The sequence below is a fragment of the Fukomys damarensis genome, unplaced genomic scaffold (genome assembly GCF_012274545.1).
Source record: "Fukomys damarensis isolate Sample0158 unplaced genomic scaffold, DMR_v1.0_HiC HiC_scaffold_25, whole genome shotgun sequence".
NCBI lineage: Eukaryota > Metazoa > Chordata > Mammalia > Rodentia > Bathyergidae > Fukomys > Fukomys damarensis.
Genome location: NW_022900937.1, coordinates 25,453,410 through 25,471,534, shown reverse-complemented (window position 1 = coordinate 25,471,534; position 18,125 = coordinate 25,453,410). Strand labels below are relative to the sequence as shown.

At 43.4% G+C, this 18,125-nt stretch overlaps 1 protein-coding gene across 3 annotated transcripts in view; it reads right to left on the bottom strand.

Moving 5' to 3' along the window:
* Scaper (S-phase cyclin A associated protein in the ER) overlaps positions 1-18,125 on the bottom strand; it is a 328,066-nt gene that overhangs the window by 15,815 nt on the left and 294,126 nt on the right. For all 3 annotated transcript variants that reach the window (XM_010626089.2, XM_010626097.2, XM_033756178.1), the window contains exons 27-28: positions 14,715-14,952; positions 10,085-10,234 (exon numbers count right to left, since the gene is read on the bottom strand). In XM_010626089.2, coding sequence (XP_010624391.1) covers positions 10,085-10,234; positions 14,715-14,952 — 388 coding nt within the window. The remainder of the gene's footprint in view (positions 1-10,084; positions 10,235-14,714; positions 14,953-18,125) is intronic.

The following is an 18,125-nucleotide window of genomic DNA, read 5'->3' as shown; positions in this document are numbered from 1 at the left end:
TAAAAAAACCAAAAAAAAAAAAAAAAAAAAAGAAGCATGTTCTAAATTTCCTTCCTAGGCATCCTAAAGCACAAGGTCAGGCTAGGTTATCCCACACACTTAGCCAACCATAAAAGTCATTGCTTCTGTAATTTGCCAGAGACTACAGTACTGTATACCTCCCAAAGAGCTGCTTCCATCTTAATTGAAAAAGAGCCCTGTTGTAGATCACTGACCTTGGCAATGACACAGATTCACCATCATCACACATTTGAAGGCTACTTTAGTTTGAGTTTTCTATGCATTTGCAATAACTGTGCCTCTACTGCCACTGGGGTTGGGTGTGTAGGAGAGAAGGCTGGTCTCACAAAGCTCTGGATAATACACTGGGGGCCCGGTTCCAGTGACTTGGAGCAAGTCCTATCTTCTCTGTCACATCCCTGAAGGCCTGTGAGTGTGAAGGCATCATATAATCCTGTGCTACATGCATTCACTGTGGACATACCCTGTGCTTCCCAAACTGCAGATACTACATTTAAGTAAGGTAAACAGAGGAAGAATGCAAAATACACTTTTTAAAAAAAGGAATGTAAGAAGTCATTACATAAAATAACCAACTCAAAATTCTCAACTAGTATCTATTCTTATTTTCCAATCCAGCTTATTTAACTGGTGTCTGTGTCTGTCTGTTACACACACACACACACACACACACACGAAGTAATAAAAAGATTAAGTCCATTACAGGCTAGCAGAACATATGGAGGAGGCAGCAGAGAAGTGGATAAATGAACAGACAGTACTTAACAATGCCCCAAAATACAAATATTCCAGCTGGCTCCTGGACCTTGCCTGTAGGAGAACTGGGCAAACCCTCCTCACTGTGGAGCTCCTGGGTGGTGTGATAACTTCAGGCTCGCAAATACAGAGCAGAGGCTGATAGGTTTTCTGGCATTAGCTGAGCAGCTGCCAGAGAGCAGGGATGCATTCCACAGAGCGTTTATGGGCTCACCAGCACTAGGTCTATGACAATTTTATTTAATCATAAAAATATAATAGTAGCCAAATCTTTTTGTAGTTTCAGTTTATTGCTTTCTCAAGTGAAATAAATGGTCTCTCAGATTTCTTCTGCTTTCATCTCTCTGCTCTAAGTACAGTAGGATAAGGTTCCAATTAAGGCCCATTAAATGTTCACATTGATTCATGCGAGTCATTTTCTAGTTTCTCTGCCTATCTTTGGTGTGTTTTCAGTCTGGCCACTGCCTGTGCAGAAGAGAACTCTTGGGGTGTGAGGTCTCCTGCCTCTGCATACCAGGTGGCGAGTGGAGATTCCCTTCACTGCCCTGCAGATAGCATGTGTTTATCACTGACAGGGATGGCCAGCAGAACCAGGCTATCTCTTGCAAAGAGAGCCACAGTGACCCTATCGAGGTCTCTGGTGGCTGCATTACAGCAGTATATTGAGTGACAGCTCGGAGGACAAGCCATGCATGGAACACTCCCACTCCCCTATCCCAGCTTCTAAGTGTTTGGCTCCATTGAGGAACACTTCGGGCAGGGAACAGCAGATTTCTCTCCAGTTTCTCAGCAGATGGGGGAACCTGCTGTGCCAGCAGAGATGGCCCATTTGAGATATCAAGTGTCACAGATATTCTCATTCAGAGAAGGGAATCTGGAGGAGATGAGGATCATTTCAACATCATTGTGACCTGCCATTTGTCCCGGGTTAGAGAATGTGCTAATCTCTAGACGAAGGACTTAACTTACTCCGTGCAGCCGTCCCACGAGGTGTTATTAACATGACTACTATTTCAGATGAGGAATTAGGCCCCATAAAGGACAGTGGCTTTCCAGGCACACAGAGCCAGTGTGTGGTACAGCTGGGCCTAGCACTTCAGTCTGCCTGGCTCCGGAGCCCAGATTCCTCTCCTCAAGTGGAAAGGCACACTAGCAGTGGCTAAAAGACAAACTGGGTTCTGTGGCCAGGTGGGGCCTCTGGTGGGAGCCTGTAAGGTGCCACGTTCCCCAAGGAGCTATATAGGAAGAGATTAGGGAAAAATGTTTTAAAATGCCCTCTGGAAACTTTCTCTCACAATGAACACTATTGTGATTTTACAGACGTAAAAGTATAGACTTTCCTCTTGTGTACAGTCTTAGAGTGGGCATACCTGTCAAAAAGCTTTTTCCTAAACCAACTTCTAGTAAGTCAGAGTGGATTTGTTGTGATAATGCACCATTCTGGGGGTGGAAACATTAAAGGTATCGGTTCTCATAGCACGAGTCAAATAAATTTGGGCCCTGAGTAAGGACAGCATTTAATCTTCATAACAGTCCAATGAGCTGGGACCTTGTCTGTATCATAGCTGGGGAAAGCGACTCTCAGGATAATCTGCCCAAGGCCAGATATGGCCCAAATGACAAGAGGGCCTAGGAGGTAAATGGGAGTCTGCCTCCAAAGTTTCCTTCAGAAATACAGAACTAGTCAAATCTTAAACACAGAGTAGTTTCCTTTGGATCTAGCTATTGGCTCCAACAATAATAAAATGATGCCTTAGAATATATTCAAACATAAATAAATTGTAGTGCTAAAGAAAGAGTGAAAGTTAGTTTTTAGCCAAAAGTCCATTCAGGAGATTAGAAAATCAAAGAGAAGGGATGGATTTTTCAAAATCTGGGGCCACTTTAACCTTTTCTGTAGGACCATACACACATGATTCAAGTCTCAACACACATCTATTCATATCTATTAGGTAGCTGCCTTGTGCCCAGCACTGTTACAGGCAGTGGTGATCAGCATCCAGGTACATTTCATCATGTCCATTTCTAGATACAATGTCACAGATACTCTGCTCACACTGGCCTACCTGTTTGTCACCAGTGGTCCGACCTATTCATCTCAGAACTAGAAATTCATCCTCTTGTCAGAGATGGAAGAACCCTCAGAGCACTCAAACCTGTTCTCTCTACAGGTGGGAACCAAAGCCCGTAAAAAGCAGTGATTGCATAGGGTCATGGAGCGTTAGAGCTGCAGCAGGATCCAGCCACTCTGATGTGGCACCAGGATTTGTTCCACGGGATGGGCTTCTGTGTACCTGGCTTCCCTCTGCATGTCTTCTGCTGCTCTGGGTGGAGCTTGGAGGGGCTATCATCAGACAGCCATGTTGCCTATGGCTAAATTAAGCCCACTGCATATCCCTGCCTGCGTGGCCACTCCCAAAGGAGTGCAGTGGAGTCCTAGTTTCTAACCATGAGAAAAGGCCATGGCTAGCTTATGACTTTGAAGCTGTGATATTAAGAGTATATAACAGTTATTGTACTGGGATATTATAAATCTGCATTTCCTGAAAGACTGGCAAAGGAAGGACAGTTTATCCGTATAGTCTTGTTTTCAGATCACTGCACCCAGTCAGGAAATCAGCCTCTTGTTAGGATTTCCAGGTAATGAGACCCAGTACTGTGAAGATGAGGCTAACAGGGAAAGCAGGGATGGCAGTTGCTGCCAGTCTTGAACACATATAGAGCCAGGCCTGTGCTGATTCACTGATTCACGTAACCACCATGACAGTAGCAACATGACCTTAACTTTACAGTATGAAAAGAGTAACTTGCCCAAGTCACAGTACCAGGAAAGAGCAGGACAGGGATTTCAAGGTCAGCTGACTTTAGAGACTAAGGGTTTTCTTTCTTTCTTTCTTTCTTTCTTTCTTTCTTTCTTTCTTTCTTTCTTTCTTTCTTTCTTTCCTCTCTCTCTCTCTCTCTCTCTCTCTCTCCCTCCCTCCCTCCCTCCCTCTCCCTCCCTTCCTTTCTTTCTTTCCTTTTGTGGGACTGGGGTCCAACCCAGGGGTGCTGTACCATGGAGTTACATCCCCACCTCTTTGAGTTGATTTACTTTGAGATAGGGTCTCTTTAAGCTAGCCTCTAGCTTGTGATCCTCTGGCCTCACTCTGTGCTGGACTGGAGCCTGCGTTCTGAATCACCCCGACATTTGACTTCAGTGTTGTCAGAGTGGATCTTCAGCTGTAGATTGATTCTGATTCTGGGAATCTATCCATTGTCTCCTTTACTGCTACCACAGCAACGGCAGCACGCGGATTCATGGGAGTGATTCTCTATAGAGGGGAGCACAGTCCTTGCTCAGCTTAGTGCTGGAAAGTATTAAGGCCTGGGTTTTAAGGCTACTCAGCCTTGAGGCCCAGTGCAGGTTCCTGGGGTGGTCGCTCTCTATCCTTTGGCAATGCAGCCACTCACAAAAGCCAAGAGTCCTCAGGACTTCTCAGGTAGTTCATAGGGTAAAGCACTGTATACACCACGAGCATGTAGCACTTCCCACTAATTGTGTAGAAAAATTCACAAGATGATGAAGGAAGTAAAAAGTACTTCTATGTGGCTTCTGCAAAGGTGGTGGGAACTGAACCCAGGGCCTCATGAGTGCTAGGCAAGCTCTTGGCCACTGTGATGAGCCCTGGATGAGGTGGTGACTTTGAATACAACTGGCCCAAACTGCTCACTGGCAAACTTCTCCATTCTAACACCAACCCAGTTACTACTAGAAATCTTTAAGTGTTTTGGAAGAAGTTAATTTTAATTAGGAACTTTTTGTTCTCTTTTATCCCCAAACCTCAGATTTTTCTTTGGTGCTGTGATATTGAGAGTAACTTGGCTCCAGAATGGCTGTATTGCTGAAATTCTTAGGCTTTCCTTAAACAAGATTTCTATTTTACGAAAGGAACTTTATCTGTCACACACAAAAAGAAAAAAAAAACACAGAAAGTTGAATGTTTTGTGACAGCTAGAGAAGGAGCAGCCAATCCTGGAGGAATCCTGGCTGGAGTTTCTGTAGGTCACCCCCATATCCCTCCTTGGAGAATGAAGGACAGAGAATGGAGGATGAAGGAGAGGGTGAGGATATTTACCAATGGTTGTGACCCAGACTGGTCATCTGCCCTCGGGAAAGACCAGAGCACACACAGTAAGGATGTGTGAGCAGGACGTAGGCCACTCTGGAAGGACTAAAAGCTGGACTGGAATGCTGAATTACCACTTTTTCCCTGGTGCCAGGGATTGAACCAGGGCCTTGGGGCTGGCATGCAAGTGTTCTACCATTCACAGAGCTGCACCCCCAGCCCTTAGTGCCACTTTTTTTTTTTTTTTTTGGTACCAGGGATCGAACTTGGGTCCTTGCGCTTGCAAGGCAGGCCACGGAACCGCTGAGCTATATCCCCGGCCTTAAGACACAACTGTGTCCCTGTCCCCTGCAGATAGGATAAATACTAGGAAGCTGTTCCTATTTCTATGTACAGGTTGACACTGAGTGCAGGACACTCAATTTAGGAACACTTGGTCGAATTAATGCTTTGGTGTTTTTCCTAAGTCATCAATTACCTAGGCAGGCCTGGAAAATATGAGCTACACAGCCTCAGGCAGTACCTCACAACCTACTTACCTGCTGGTTGGTGTCCCAAGCCCTGGCACTGCATAGAGCAGATGACAGGATCAGCATGGGCTTCATTATAGTAATGCTACGTGGGACAGGGTGGGCAAGGGACCCCTTTTTTAAACTGCCATAAACTGCAGCTCAACAGCTGGAAACAGAAGGCAGTCACTAACCAGAATGGATATGCAAAGGTGCTTATTCCCAGTACAGTAATATGTGGGCAGTCAAATAATCTGTCATTCCAGTTAATTTAATTATCAGACCACATTTAATTATCCAATACAAAATGTAAATAAACTGAAGGGCTGACAGCACATACTAATTATGTTCATTATAATAATTAAATGGCAAGGAATTCAGAAAGAGTCATGAAAATACCATAAAATATAGGGAGGCTTTTGATTAAAACAACATTTTAATTAGAAACTGCTACCCTATAGGAAAGAGATGATTGGTTCCATCAAGGATAGGGCATTACTTTTATCATCTAGGTTTCTCTTCTGAAGTCATCAGTATCAAGGGGCTCAGTCCCTAGCTAGTAGATCAAATGGTGGCAAATAAAAAATGCCAATCCTTTATGCAAAATGGTTACCTAATCAAACTGACTAGGGCTACAGTAGCATTTTTGGATCCCCTGTCTTAGGGACACAAACTCTTTCCTCAGTAGGAAATTAATGAATCCCTGCTGAAAACAGATCCTATAAATTAACCTGATTCCTGACTAATGATACAGAAACATTAAATGAATTAAGCATCAAAAACTCCCCATGAAATTCCTCTGATTAGAAAGAGTAGGACAGGCTAAGTAAATTCATTTCCATGAAAACGGAAGTGTGTAGCAAAGGGTTACCACCTGACTGCCTGTGGTGAGCCGGGTAAGGCTGGAGCCCTTCTGGGATGAGTATGTGATGGAAGCTGGGGTGATTACACTGACTGTAACCCCTTAGCAAATGCTCTCTTAGAAAACTGCTGGGGGATTTGATAAAACTGTTTTGCTTTTTTAGAATTTTAGTTATAGAAACCTTGCCAATTCTGCTGGCTGTTGTAACCTCAGCAAACTCATGTCTACTTCCCATACCCTACCCTTGACATACAACCTGCTTGGTGACCATCCCAGGGCTGGATACAGTGTTGCAGAGCAAGAAGCGCCTGCTGTGTCTGCCAGAGGGTTCCTTCGATTCCTATCAAGAGAGCTAAGATATCCCGAGCATTAAATCCGGAGCACAGTGGACAGGCAGCTCATCAAGCGGCTTGGTCTGCCAGGATCTGAAGCAGAGCAAGGAGGATCTGAAACTGAGTCCTCATGAGGTCCAGAGTGCTGCTTGTGGGCGGTTGCAGTCTCAGCCTTTAAAGCGTTAGACTCTGAGCTCACAGGGAGACAATCTAATATAATCTTCCCATTCCTTTCCTTTTTATTTTGTAAAGTATTCATAACACATAATTTGACTGTTTAAACTTTTTTTTTTTTTTTGGTACTGGGATCAAACTAAGGGCCTTATGCATGCTAAGTAAGCACTCTATACCCTCTGTTCAAACATTTTTAACTCTACAGTTCAGCAGCATGAAGTCACTAACCCTCACCACTATCCCTTCCCAGAACCAATCAGCTTCTCTATAGTCAAATATGCTCCAATCTTGAGAAAAGACTCATTAGTGGCAGAGCTAGGGCTAGAAACCAGACCTTTGACTTGAAAACTGTGGTCCATTAGTGCTCAGGAAACATGCTTACTTATACTACCCCAGAATCTGTGAGTCACCTGGGTGAGGCACAAAAATATACCCCAGAGACTTCCACATCAGCACCCAGAGGGCAGAGCACCTGCTTAGGGTACTGTTGGTGAGTATGAACTACTGTCCATTACGCACTTCAGTGGGGTGAGCGGGGCACCCTGACTTTAAGCAATGTGAGAGATGGAAAGTGCACTGGGTGAGCTCTGCAAGCCTGTCTTCTGCTTTGGTTTCCCAGGAATCCTATGTCATTTCAGGGGGTTTACAGCACCTCTTGGAACTTGATCTCTCACCTGTCTGAGGAGGAATAACCCCTGTTTCACACCTTCTTTGAAGTACTCACAAGGTAAAAGGTAACAGAGGGCCTAGGGATTTAGCTCAGTGGTTCCGCCGCCTACCTTGCAAGTACAGGGACCCAAGTTCAATCCTTAATACTAAAAAAAAAAAAGGATAACAAAGTGGAAAGCAGTATGAAGAGGTCTACACATACATGGGTAATGCTTAGAAACAGCATCTCCATAAGGCATGGTTTCTCACCTTTTTGCAATTATTGTCTTTTCTATCAGCTTCTTATTTCTTTTTACTTTCTATCATACTCTTTCTCCTCATAGATTTTTTTTGTTTTTCAGCAATTGCCCTAGGCCTGAACTGATGTCTCTGAGCTTCCCCTACCTTAGAAGTGGATGCCCAATTTAGTATTCAGTCCTTCTGGGAGGCGAGATGTTGAAACACAGGCCTGGCTTTTTTTCATTTTTCTGGTTCTTCCTAAGAGTGAGCTCACCTCTCAGTAATGACCTCCAAACCTCACTGGCATCCTCTTCCTCCTCAATAGACAAGTGTTAGGGTCTCAGTCTCCTCCTATTGCCTAATGTTCTCTCTGCCCATTTCATCTGCATTTTTTCCTAACCAAATATGTTCAGTCACCACTTTCCCATCTGTCCATCGAGAAACACAAATCCCATGACTCTTGTCTCTGTTCATGCTGGTGAGACCAAAGACACTCAAAGTGTATGTTTTATCTAAAGGATAGAATTAGTCTATGATCCAGTAGAAAATCTCTCTGAAATCCCATATAATTCTGAGTCCTGTTAGCTTATTACAATGGAATTGGTTTATGCAAAAAGTTTCAATCCCTACCATTAAATGTGCTAAACAGACAAACCTTTTGCTGCAGAACAGCACACAGCCAAAATTATCACACATGCATATTCCTTATCTCTTTACAAGAGTAGCCAAGTGTTGTGATATTGTGAACCACTTTAGCATAAAATAGGAAGCAGTTAGGTGAACTGTGAATGTCCACACAAGATAAAACCATGCAGCCATTAAAATGAGTTCCAGAGAGAGACTGGTCTGGTGTGAAGCAGAACATGAGCAAGTGTGCAGTCAGTAAAGGTGTTCCTGGGAAAGTGTCGGAAAGAGACCCTGGCTATCTCAATGGTGCAATCAAAAATAGCTGTGCTTCCATTTCCTTTTTTTATATTTGCTCTGTCTTTTTCACAGTAAGGAACAATTTTATAAGCTGAAAAGGAAACTTTTAAAAGGAAATAAAATGTAATTTAGTAGCCTGAATGAATGCACAGAAAGGAGAGAAATCTACCAGGAGATTCCCCCCAGTCTTTTCTCTGAGCAGCTTGCAGGAGACTAGGGACCTGCTGGGCCTGGCCCACAGAAAGGATGATACACCTCTACCTGGAGGGCCTGCAGGGGGGCCGCTGCTGACAGCTCTGGGCTAGGGGATAAGGCAGAATTGCTGCCTTCTTTCCTGCAACAAGATTTGAGAAGTAGAGATTTCTATTTGAGACTCATCTTGGGAAGGCCCTAGATTTCCCATATTTTGACCATGGAGACATTATTTTAAAATGGGCCACATATTCCTTAACCCTGCATAGGGACTATGCAGGACACACATTTTGCCACACATTTTACAGGGTCAGCATGGCTGGCATCTACAACACAGGGAAATATAGCACAGGGCTGAGTGTCCTTTGCATCTGAAGGCTGTGATTTTGAGTTCCTGGGCCTGCCTTGTTTTCTGTGCTCCTCCTATCAGCTAGGCAGGCAGTGTCAGCTCTTGATGGCCGCTTCTTGCCTTGCACTTGGCTCTGGTAAACCCCTCTCTTCTTGTCCTGGCCTGGTTTGCTGCAAGCTAATATGAGCCTAGTAAGCAGGATGGTCTGAGACTTGCCTAAAATAAAAGTTAGTAAGCTTAGAGTGAGGCTAAGGGGGAGTCCAGAGTTCTGTTTCTTAGCTCCAATCTAGTCTTAGGATGTGTAGGGGGCTTCAGGTAAATGTGGCTGTCAGAAATTCTTACCTTTTTGATATATTAGTTATGTCAAACTCTAGTTTCAAAAATAAAAAAATAAGGTACCTTACTATTTTTATTTTGCAAAGTTTGTAATAGATTTTCCACCTTCATAAAGCAGAAGAATCCTATTTACAAATGAAATCATACTTAGAAATCAAGCAAAGCAGTTGAAAGCAAAACTTGTCTAGAACTCAGCAAGGAGAGGAACAAGTCCTGCCTCTCAGACTCCTGTCTAGCACCATTTGGAAGCGTCTGAGCCAAGAAAAGTTTCAGATGCAGAAGCTACTTTGTCAAAACCAAACTGAACCAAAGAACAAAAAAACAACTGGTGACCACAGCATCACAATCTATGTACTAAGGGAACAGATGGTGAAGTTTACCTGCTAAGGGAGAAGGTTCTTTTGCACAATTTAAGACAATTTCATTGAAACACTTTCTAGCTCTGAGAGGAGACCTTGATGCTACCTGGTACTAATCAATTCTCTGGAGCAGTGAGGCCAGAGACACACCTCCAGAGCCTGGCCAAAGGGCACCGCCCAGGGCAGATGGGCTCCAGCAGGTCAGCCTGCCTTTTGTCACTCAAGTGCCTCACACTCAGCCCCAGGAGCAGGCTAGCAATCTTCCGGGCTACTTACCTGGTTATCTGGGTGGTTGACAGTGAAGTAGCCCACACAGACGATGACCTCATGAAGGAGGCTTTCACAGGATACATGGCTGCAGTGGCCCAGCAGGGAGCTGGCCATGTGCCGGAATGCAAGGGACAAGCCCTCTGCCCCTACAATAGACTGACAGTGACAGGAGTGGTTAGGACTCCTAGCCGTAGGAGAGATGGATTACAAATCAAGTAGTGAGCCAGGCCTGTGCACTCTCTGCAAGGCTGGGCAATGCAGGACAGTTCTGCAGGACTATGTTTAGCAGTGCGGCTCGCAGGTGCTTGCTCTGTTAGTGACATTACACCTGCGATGTTTGCCCTGAGGAGGGACAGGAAATAGAGCACAGCAGACAATATGCCGGCACAATGTAAGACATTGTCTCTGAAAGCATGGTGATTGATTCCATTTTAATAGCTTAATTTTTCTCATTATCTATCTATATATATTTTCATTGTAGAAAATATAGAAAACTATAAAAATACTAAAATTCATATAAGTATATCACTTAACTAAATTCTAATACTTCTTTTCTAAAGGACAGAGTATTTTCTTGTACAAAGAGATAAACATATATTTCTAGTTAGTCACCTATGTTCAAACAGAAAAGAAATAAAAATAAGAACTAGTGATTATTCAAATAAATAGCTCTATAAACCACAAGCTTCCAAAAGAATGTGAAAGACCAAAGACCCCCACACCCCCAACCAGGAAGCCCCTCAGCTCTGGGCTCCTGGGATCCTTTCTGCAGACAGGCCAAGGCTGCTGGCGGGGGCTTGGGGGGAGCTGGGGCTGCCTGTGTAGCCTAGAGCTTCTATTTAATAAACATGTCAAACAGACAGAGCGACAGGAGGCCAAAGGGGAGAGGCGAGGCCCACAGAACACATTGAGGCCCACACTGGAATGAAGCTCCGCTGCAGGCTGTGGGAAAAAGCTGCGTTTGAAACTCATCTCCTGATTTGAGCTCTGGGCGGGCTTGAACCAGGGTAGATGTGCTGCTGCTTGGAAGTTTCAGCGACTTTGCCTTGCAGAACAGGGGGTGGAACAGAGCCCTTTAAGTGGGTTATCACTGAAACAAAATGGCAGCCAAATTTGAAGACTGCCTTTAGTCTCCATTTCACTGCCCCAAGGTAGAAAAACGTTTTTCAAACCTCAAAGAGGCTTTGGGATGGCTTTGCTCCTCTAAATCAAGCAATGACACCTTCTCACTCAGCCCTTATTTAATTAGGTGCATCCAGCATTCTGTGACCCAGTGCCCTCTGTTTAACCTTCACTGATAAGAGCAGGTCAAGGAGCATGTAAGTTTGAATGTAAAAATTAAACCAATTTTTCAAGGAAACTATATTTCCTTTTTAGCCAGAATTAATTGCCAAGTCAGTACATTGATTTGTTTCTTAGGACCACCTTCAATTGTAAAAACTGTCAGCGTGAATGCAATCTACAATATCCCTGGTCTCAGGGCCAGCTGTGCCAATATGAATTCAGAGTGAACTCACACTCTGTGTATGGGGATAATACCCTAACAGTCTTATTAGTGTACAGTGAGATGGAGCCCACTAAGAAAATACCCTAGTGGCTCCCTCCTGTTCCTGTTGTGTACTGCAGCTTGCATATAGCAATCAGGTTGTAGCCCAAGAAGGGTGGGACACCTGGAAACACGGCCTTCAACTCCTGATTTTCTGACTCCACATCTTCCAGACAGTCTCAGAGAACTCTTCATCTGAGGAGGCTAAGTCAGTCCAACACCCTGAGTGTCCACTGTGTGCCAAACTCTTTTTATTTAGAGAGAAGGGGATTGAACCCAGGGCCTCAGGCATGCTAAGCAAATGCTCTGCCACCGAGCAGCACCTCTAGCTCTGCAATTCTGTCTAATCCTCAGTTTTGTGAAGTAGATATTTTCTTTGTCTTTTTGAGTCTGTCTTTTTTTTTTCTTTTTGGTGTTTTGAAACAGGGTCTTACTATGTAGCCCAGCTGGTCTCAAACTCATGATCCTCCTACTTCAGACGCCAGGCATGTGCCACCCTACCTCGTGGAGATAGGTGTTTTTGATCCGATTTACAGATGGGGGTACTGAGCCTTAGCAGTTTTGACAACTTGTCTAAGTGGGTGATGGATCCAGGCTCTGCTGAGGGTGCCTCCCTGAGACAGCTCTGTGTTCCTGTGACATTGGTGTGGCTCACATTGATCAGCTTCCTTCTCCATGTTCGTCTGTGAACCCCAGGGTTGTCTCTCAGGTCACGCTCCTGCTGAGATGCACGTCCTCCTCTTTCCACCTGAAATCTCTTTTCCTGCCCTTCACAAATGTTAACTCTTGACATCTTACTCATGACATATAAGTTGTTTTGATGAATTAAAACATGAGTTTCTCTGACAACATCTATCATAAAAAATAGTCCTTTTCTCCCAACATACCCACTGCTATATTGTGCACACAATATATGTTTATTGAGCATTGCATGCTTGCTCACATAATTTACACTCATGGTGGCTGTGTGGAGAGAGGTGTCACTTTAGCTTGCTGACCAGTATGGTAGTTTACAAAAGGTCACAGCTCACTGACATTTCTCCCATGGAAAGGGAAGCCTCTTTCTCCCTCCTCTTCAATCTGGAAGGCTGAGGCTCATTCAAACAACTGGGTGATTGACACGTAACTATATGACCAAAAGTCAGCAGGCAGCTCCTTATAAAGTAGGAAGAACAGAGGAGGAGAAAGGCCCAGCAGCAGTACTGCTCATGTTCTGCTCCAGAGTAGGGGTACTGGAGCTAGGGCTGAGGAGAGAATGAAGAGAATTGAAGACAGGAGAGACAAAACAGGGACAAAAAGGAAGAAAAAAATAGGAAGAAAAGAAGCAGATAGGTTGAAAAGTAGAAAGGAAGCCAAGGTGCTAAAGTATTGCAAGAACCAGCCAGGAGAGGCCACTCCACCCAGAGGGGAGGACATCTGAATACTCCTGGCCACCTGGTGTCTTCTCCCTGATGTTTCTGGTAAAAGTGGATCAAGTAGGGGCACCCTTTGGGCTGTAACGGCAAGGCTCTGGAGAGAAGACACCTTGGTTTTTACTTTGGTTAGGCATGAAGGTTTTCAGAAATATGCTTTTGATTTTTCTAACATTACTAGCCATTGTGGTTCAGGCCAGCAGGGAGCAGGCTGGAGCTCAGCGGTGCTCCTGGGTAAGTGAGCAGCATAGCAGAGAAGGGCATGGACCAGAGCTCCTGACAAACAATGACTTACTCTAGACATTAGTGCACGGTGGGATGCATCCTGTGGCGGTATGGATTTAATACTGGCCAGAAGGCCCAGGAAGCTAGAAACAGAGTTTCTAGATACCTGTCTTTTCATAAGCTCTGGACCAACCTGATGGGTAGAATGCTAGACATATCCTGAAGACAAACTCTGCGAACAAAATTAGGGTTCCCTGATTTTTAAGATGTTTCTAGACAGAAGATATTGGACTTGGGTCTTCATAAAACAAAGATGTTACTGTAAACACAGAGGCAAAATTCACTGGCTTTTTCTGGGCAGGTATCTCCCCTTTAGGTGTCGCTGTAAACTCCTAGAACGCTACATGTCATGTGGTTACTGCCTAAAGCTGTTTCAGCTGCTCTGGAAACAAACACACCAACTCTGAGGGAGAGATTTCTGTTCCTGGGATGAACAAAACAATTCTACAAAGCTGAATGATTCTAGATGCAATGATACAGCTTATTAATTTCCTCTTTTGAACAGAAAGGAAGACATGAATTACAGAACTGCTCATTTGTCAGCAGCTGTAAAACAGAAGTGTTTCTTCCATCTCAGTAAGGCAAAGAGCACCATTTTCTTACCTTTGTATCGCTATAACCTTTCCCTCTGAGCAAAGCTATTTATCTAAATTATGGGTTCATCATCTGCCATGTTTGTTTCTTTTTTAATGAAATCACTTGACAGTTAATAAACTGAAAGAGAAAGTTTACTCCTTGGGCCTTGTTCTGTTCCAAAGGTTTGGTCTTTATGAGTTAAATTTCCTACATGAAAAAAGGTCGTTTTTAAACTGACAGTCTAGTATTATAGCATAAAGCAATTTTTCTCTCTTTAGCTATAAAAATTTAATTTACAGGGGTTTATAATTTAACTGTGCAAGTAATTTACACTGTACACAAATCAGTTAAGTCACTCATAGACCGTCATTTCAATCAAAATAATGTATCTAATTTTGGTTCTGTTTATATAAGAAACCATTGCTTTCCTTCATATTTAGAAGTTGATGGGAAGGTAATACCTTTATCTAAAGAACTCAAGTCAGAAGGCTTGTAAGGGCTTTGTGGCACAGGATGAGCTTTGGTGACAGAGTCACAGGTAACCAGTCCTGGCTCAGCCATGGGGAACTCTGGGCAAAGTATTAACTGCCAATCTCTTGATCTGTGTGGTCATTAGGAAAACAAATGAAGAAGACATGCAGAAGAACTAATACAATTCCCAGAAGACAGCAGCATAATAAATAGTAGATATATTATAATTCTATTGACTATAATTTATTTCTTATGCCTCAGTCCTGGAGAAGCACCTCATATCATATCCACATTAAAATATTAACTCCCTGACTGGACAATAGCAATGGAAACCAAGGCTTGGTACCTGAAAAGCCGGCAGATCCAGCACTGCAAAGCTATTGAAGAAACGCAAACTCTGAATGGCGACTTGGACAGTGTTCTGAGTGTAGCTCTCCTTAGGACTGGCCGAGCTGGGGTCCAAGATGGTACCATGGAAGAGGACGCAGTAGAGCATGTGCAGAACTCCAGCCAGGTCTGTGGCCTGAAGAGCAGTTGTCAGTCCCGTGGGGTCCTGGCGATTATTGTCAAATATACTATATGACCTGACAAAGAAACATTCAAGTCTCTGAGAGAAATCTAGTTAAGGGATGTTAGCATTTTTATAGGTCAAATGGAACAAGACAAGCAGACCGTTAAAAGAAAACCATCTGAGTTGTGTAATGAGGTAACAAGAAACCTCCAGGAACCAATGCAGCCCTCCCCTCCAAGTATACAGGGCTTCCCTTTTTGTTCCTGGGGGATACTGGGTTGCTGCCCGCTGCAGTTGGGGCTGGGCTGCCACCACTGCCCTACACTCTGCAGCCTTGGCAGCTCCACTTTGTTTAGTGCCCTTAGTTGGGCAACCTGCAGAGATCTGTGAGAACTTCTGAGGCCAAAATCACGAATGTTTCCTTTTGGAAACACAAAAGACATCTTCTCAGGGGAGGCAGGTACCAGGAAAGCACATAGCCTCAAAAGCCTGGTAATGCATTGGAACACAGGAACAAAGACCCTCCGACTGCTTTTGCAGGCACCATTCCAGCACTGAGGAATATGGTGAGATGGGTTGTGGAGACCAGAATAGTAAGAACAAGCAAGTGCAAGATTGTCAACACAAATTGCTGTGACAGAGATAGGGAGTGCTGTAGATGAGCAAGAAGAGGCAACTGTGGTAGGAAACAAAGCTTAAAATCAAGAGTACAGCAGGAAGGGTTTGCTGATCCACCTTGTTCCTTAACTCAGGCATCACAGAAGACTGAGAGCAAGAGCAGGTAGCCACAGCATTTACTCATCCTGCTTTCCCTTCTAGAAACTATAGACTCCTTTCTGTGGAGCCTCCTCCCCTCTGTCACTGCCAGTGTGCTTCAAGTGCCCCCTCATTTGCTCTGGCTTCAGGGTGCCCAGGCCCATGGCTGAGCTGTACACTTTGTGTCCTTTGCTCCTCAGTGTGGTTTAGGGGAGCACATATCACACTCACAGGTAACAGGATGGATGGAGGACTTCGGCTGAGGGGCGTGGGAAGAAGTCCTTGCTTTTTCCTCTATGAGGTCTGAATCTGAGATACAAGGTCTGGAGTGGTGACAGACACTTAATCCAGGCATCATACAAACTCTCAGGTCCCTCAGTACTATTCCAAGTGAGCAGACAGGTGAGGGTTAGGTTACAGACTCAGCTTTTTTTCAGGAAGGGAAGTGGTGCGAGCCCACTCAGTGTCCTTTTATCTGGCATGATCAGTACTGTACGACACTGAGAAGTACTGCCCACTGCTCCCCAAGTGGGATGGCAATTTTCCCTGGTTTTAAATTTAAACACAGGTTTTCCTCTCTGGTCTGTCATCCTTCTAGCTGGAACCTGGGCTGGGAGGCAGGCATTAAAGATCTATGCTCACCTCATGTATTGCCCAGGTGCACTTGAAAGGTACCAGTAACTAAGAATGAGGACATGGTAGTTGGCAAGTTTCTACTATTTTGCCTCCTTTTTAAAATTCTAACTTATTTTTAGGACTATTTTATTCATCTTAATTTCATGTTATATTAAAGTAGTTTTGTCCATAACCATAGTTAGCATTTATTTCTTGAATGTATCCTGTTTCTGATGTTGCTAAGAAGGCAATCATGTAGACTGACATCCTTGTCTACTTGTTCTTTTTTCCAGAAAATAGCTTTCTTATGAAATACTGGCATCTTGTTAATATGCAGGCTCTTCTGGGTACTTTCACATTTTCACCTCTTCTCATTCTTACTGGTTTCCCACAATTGGTAGGGAAGCTATTTTTTTCCTCAGTGACACACGACCTGGGCAGATCTGATGAGATGCTTCTGGCCACAGAAATTTGGTAGCAGCAGAGGCAAGGGACTATGCCTGACTGTAAAGGCAGTGCTTTGTCCAGAGACCAAACAGAAGGCAACCTCTTGTTTTGTCTCTGGTTTCTCTTATGTCAGGTTTCACAATTAGCTCAATATTGTTCAAGTACATACAGACCATAACATAATCTTGAATCACATAATACAGAGATTTTTTTGACTTACAGAACTCAATAAAAGCATAAGTTTAGGAAGGACATTTATTCAATTATAGGCACATCTGAACCTTTACACAAACTTTGGCTAATGTCAGAGAGCCCTCACTTCCTTCCATTAAGGCTGAGAGAGTTAGAGGTCAGACCCTAACTAGAGACACGAGTGGAGATTAATGTGTCTGAGTTTACTATACAGGTTCCAAAGAGAGGCCTGTGTTTGTTTAAAACTGACTGCCTTTTAGAACCAATGACAAGTCAGAGGACGTTTCTCCCTAAAACTAATTTCTAATGGGCTTTCATAATCTCATCGACAAGTGCCACCACTGCTGGTGTGATGAGTTGTACTGCTCTGTGGCTCAGAATGCTGACTTCCTTTCCCTTACTGCTTGTGCTACTGCCAAATTATCAGCATCTTCTCACACAGATATTCAGGAATACAGCCCTATCATTTAAAACACATTGCGAGATTTAATCTTTCCAAGCATTTATTAAATGACAGAAACTTACCATTTCCTCTTCCTAAGAATAAATGCAAAAAACTAAATAAATAGAGCAAAGGTCATTAGAACAGCTCCTGTCTTGTACCACCATTTAGTAAAACACTAATCTGACAGATTACAAAACAACATAGCCTCAGTCTTTTGCAAATATATGTCTAATAAAGTCAGAGTGCTGATTAAAATCAATAAGAATTCAGATGTTAAAATGGTTAAAAATGCATATATTATTCATTTGGAAAAATATTTATTGTAAGTGAGAGAATGCATGGGGGCTGGGCAGGCCTGTGTGCTGCTCTTGGCTTCCTCAAGGACTAATACAAGACATGAAGAGACTGCAAAGGATGTTTACTTTTGATCCAGCCTGAAATACGGATAATTTGTCCATGAATAGGCTACTGACTCCTGTTGGTCTTAACTGTCAGTTATAATCACTTTAAACCTAAATGTTTATAATAAAAAAGGTTTTATTCATATCAGGCATGAGTCATAGAGTTTTCTTTAAAAAATTATAGAAGGTGGAAAAAAATCAGACCTGAAATTCTGTATATTACCCTCTGAGATCTTCTTCATTTTACCACATTTCAAGGTGTTTTTGTCTGGAATTTTAAGACTACACATCTTAGTGGGATATTCATTACTGTTCATTAAAGTTAGATTCCTTTAGGAAAAACTGTAACTGTAACTAATACCTCTGAACAGTGCCTGAAAACACTCTTTG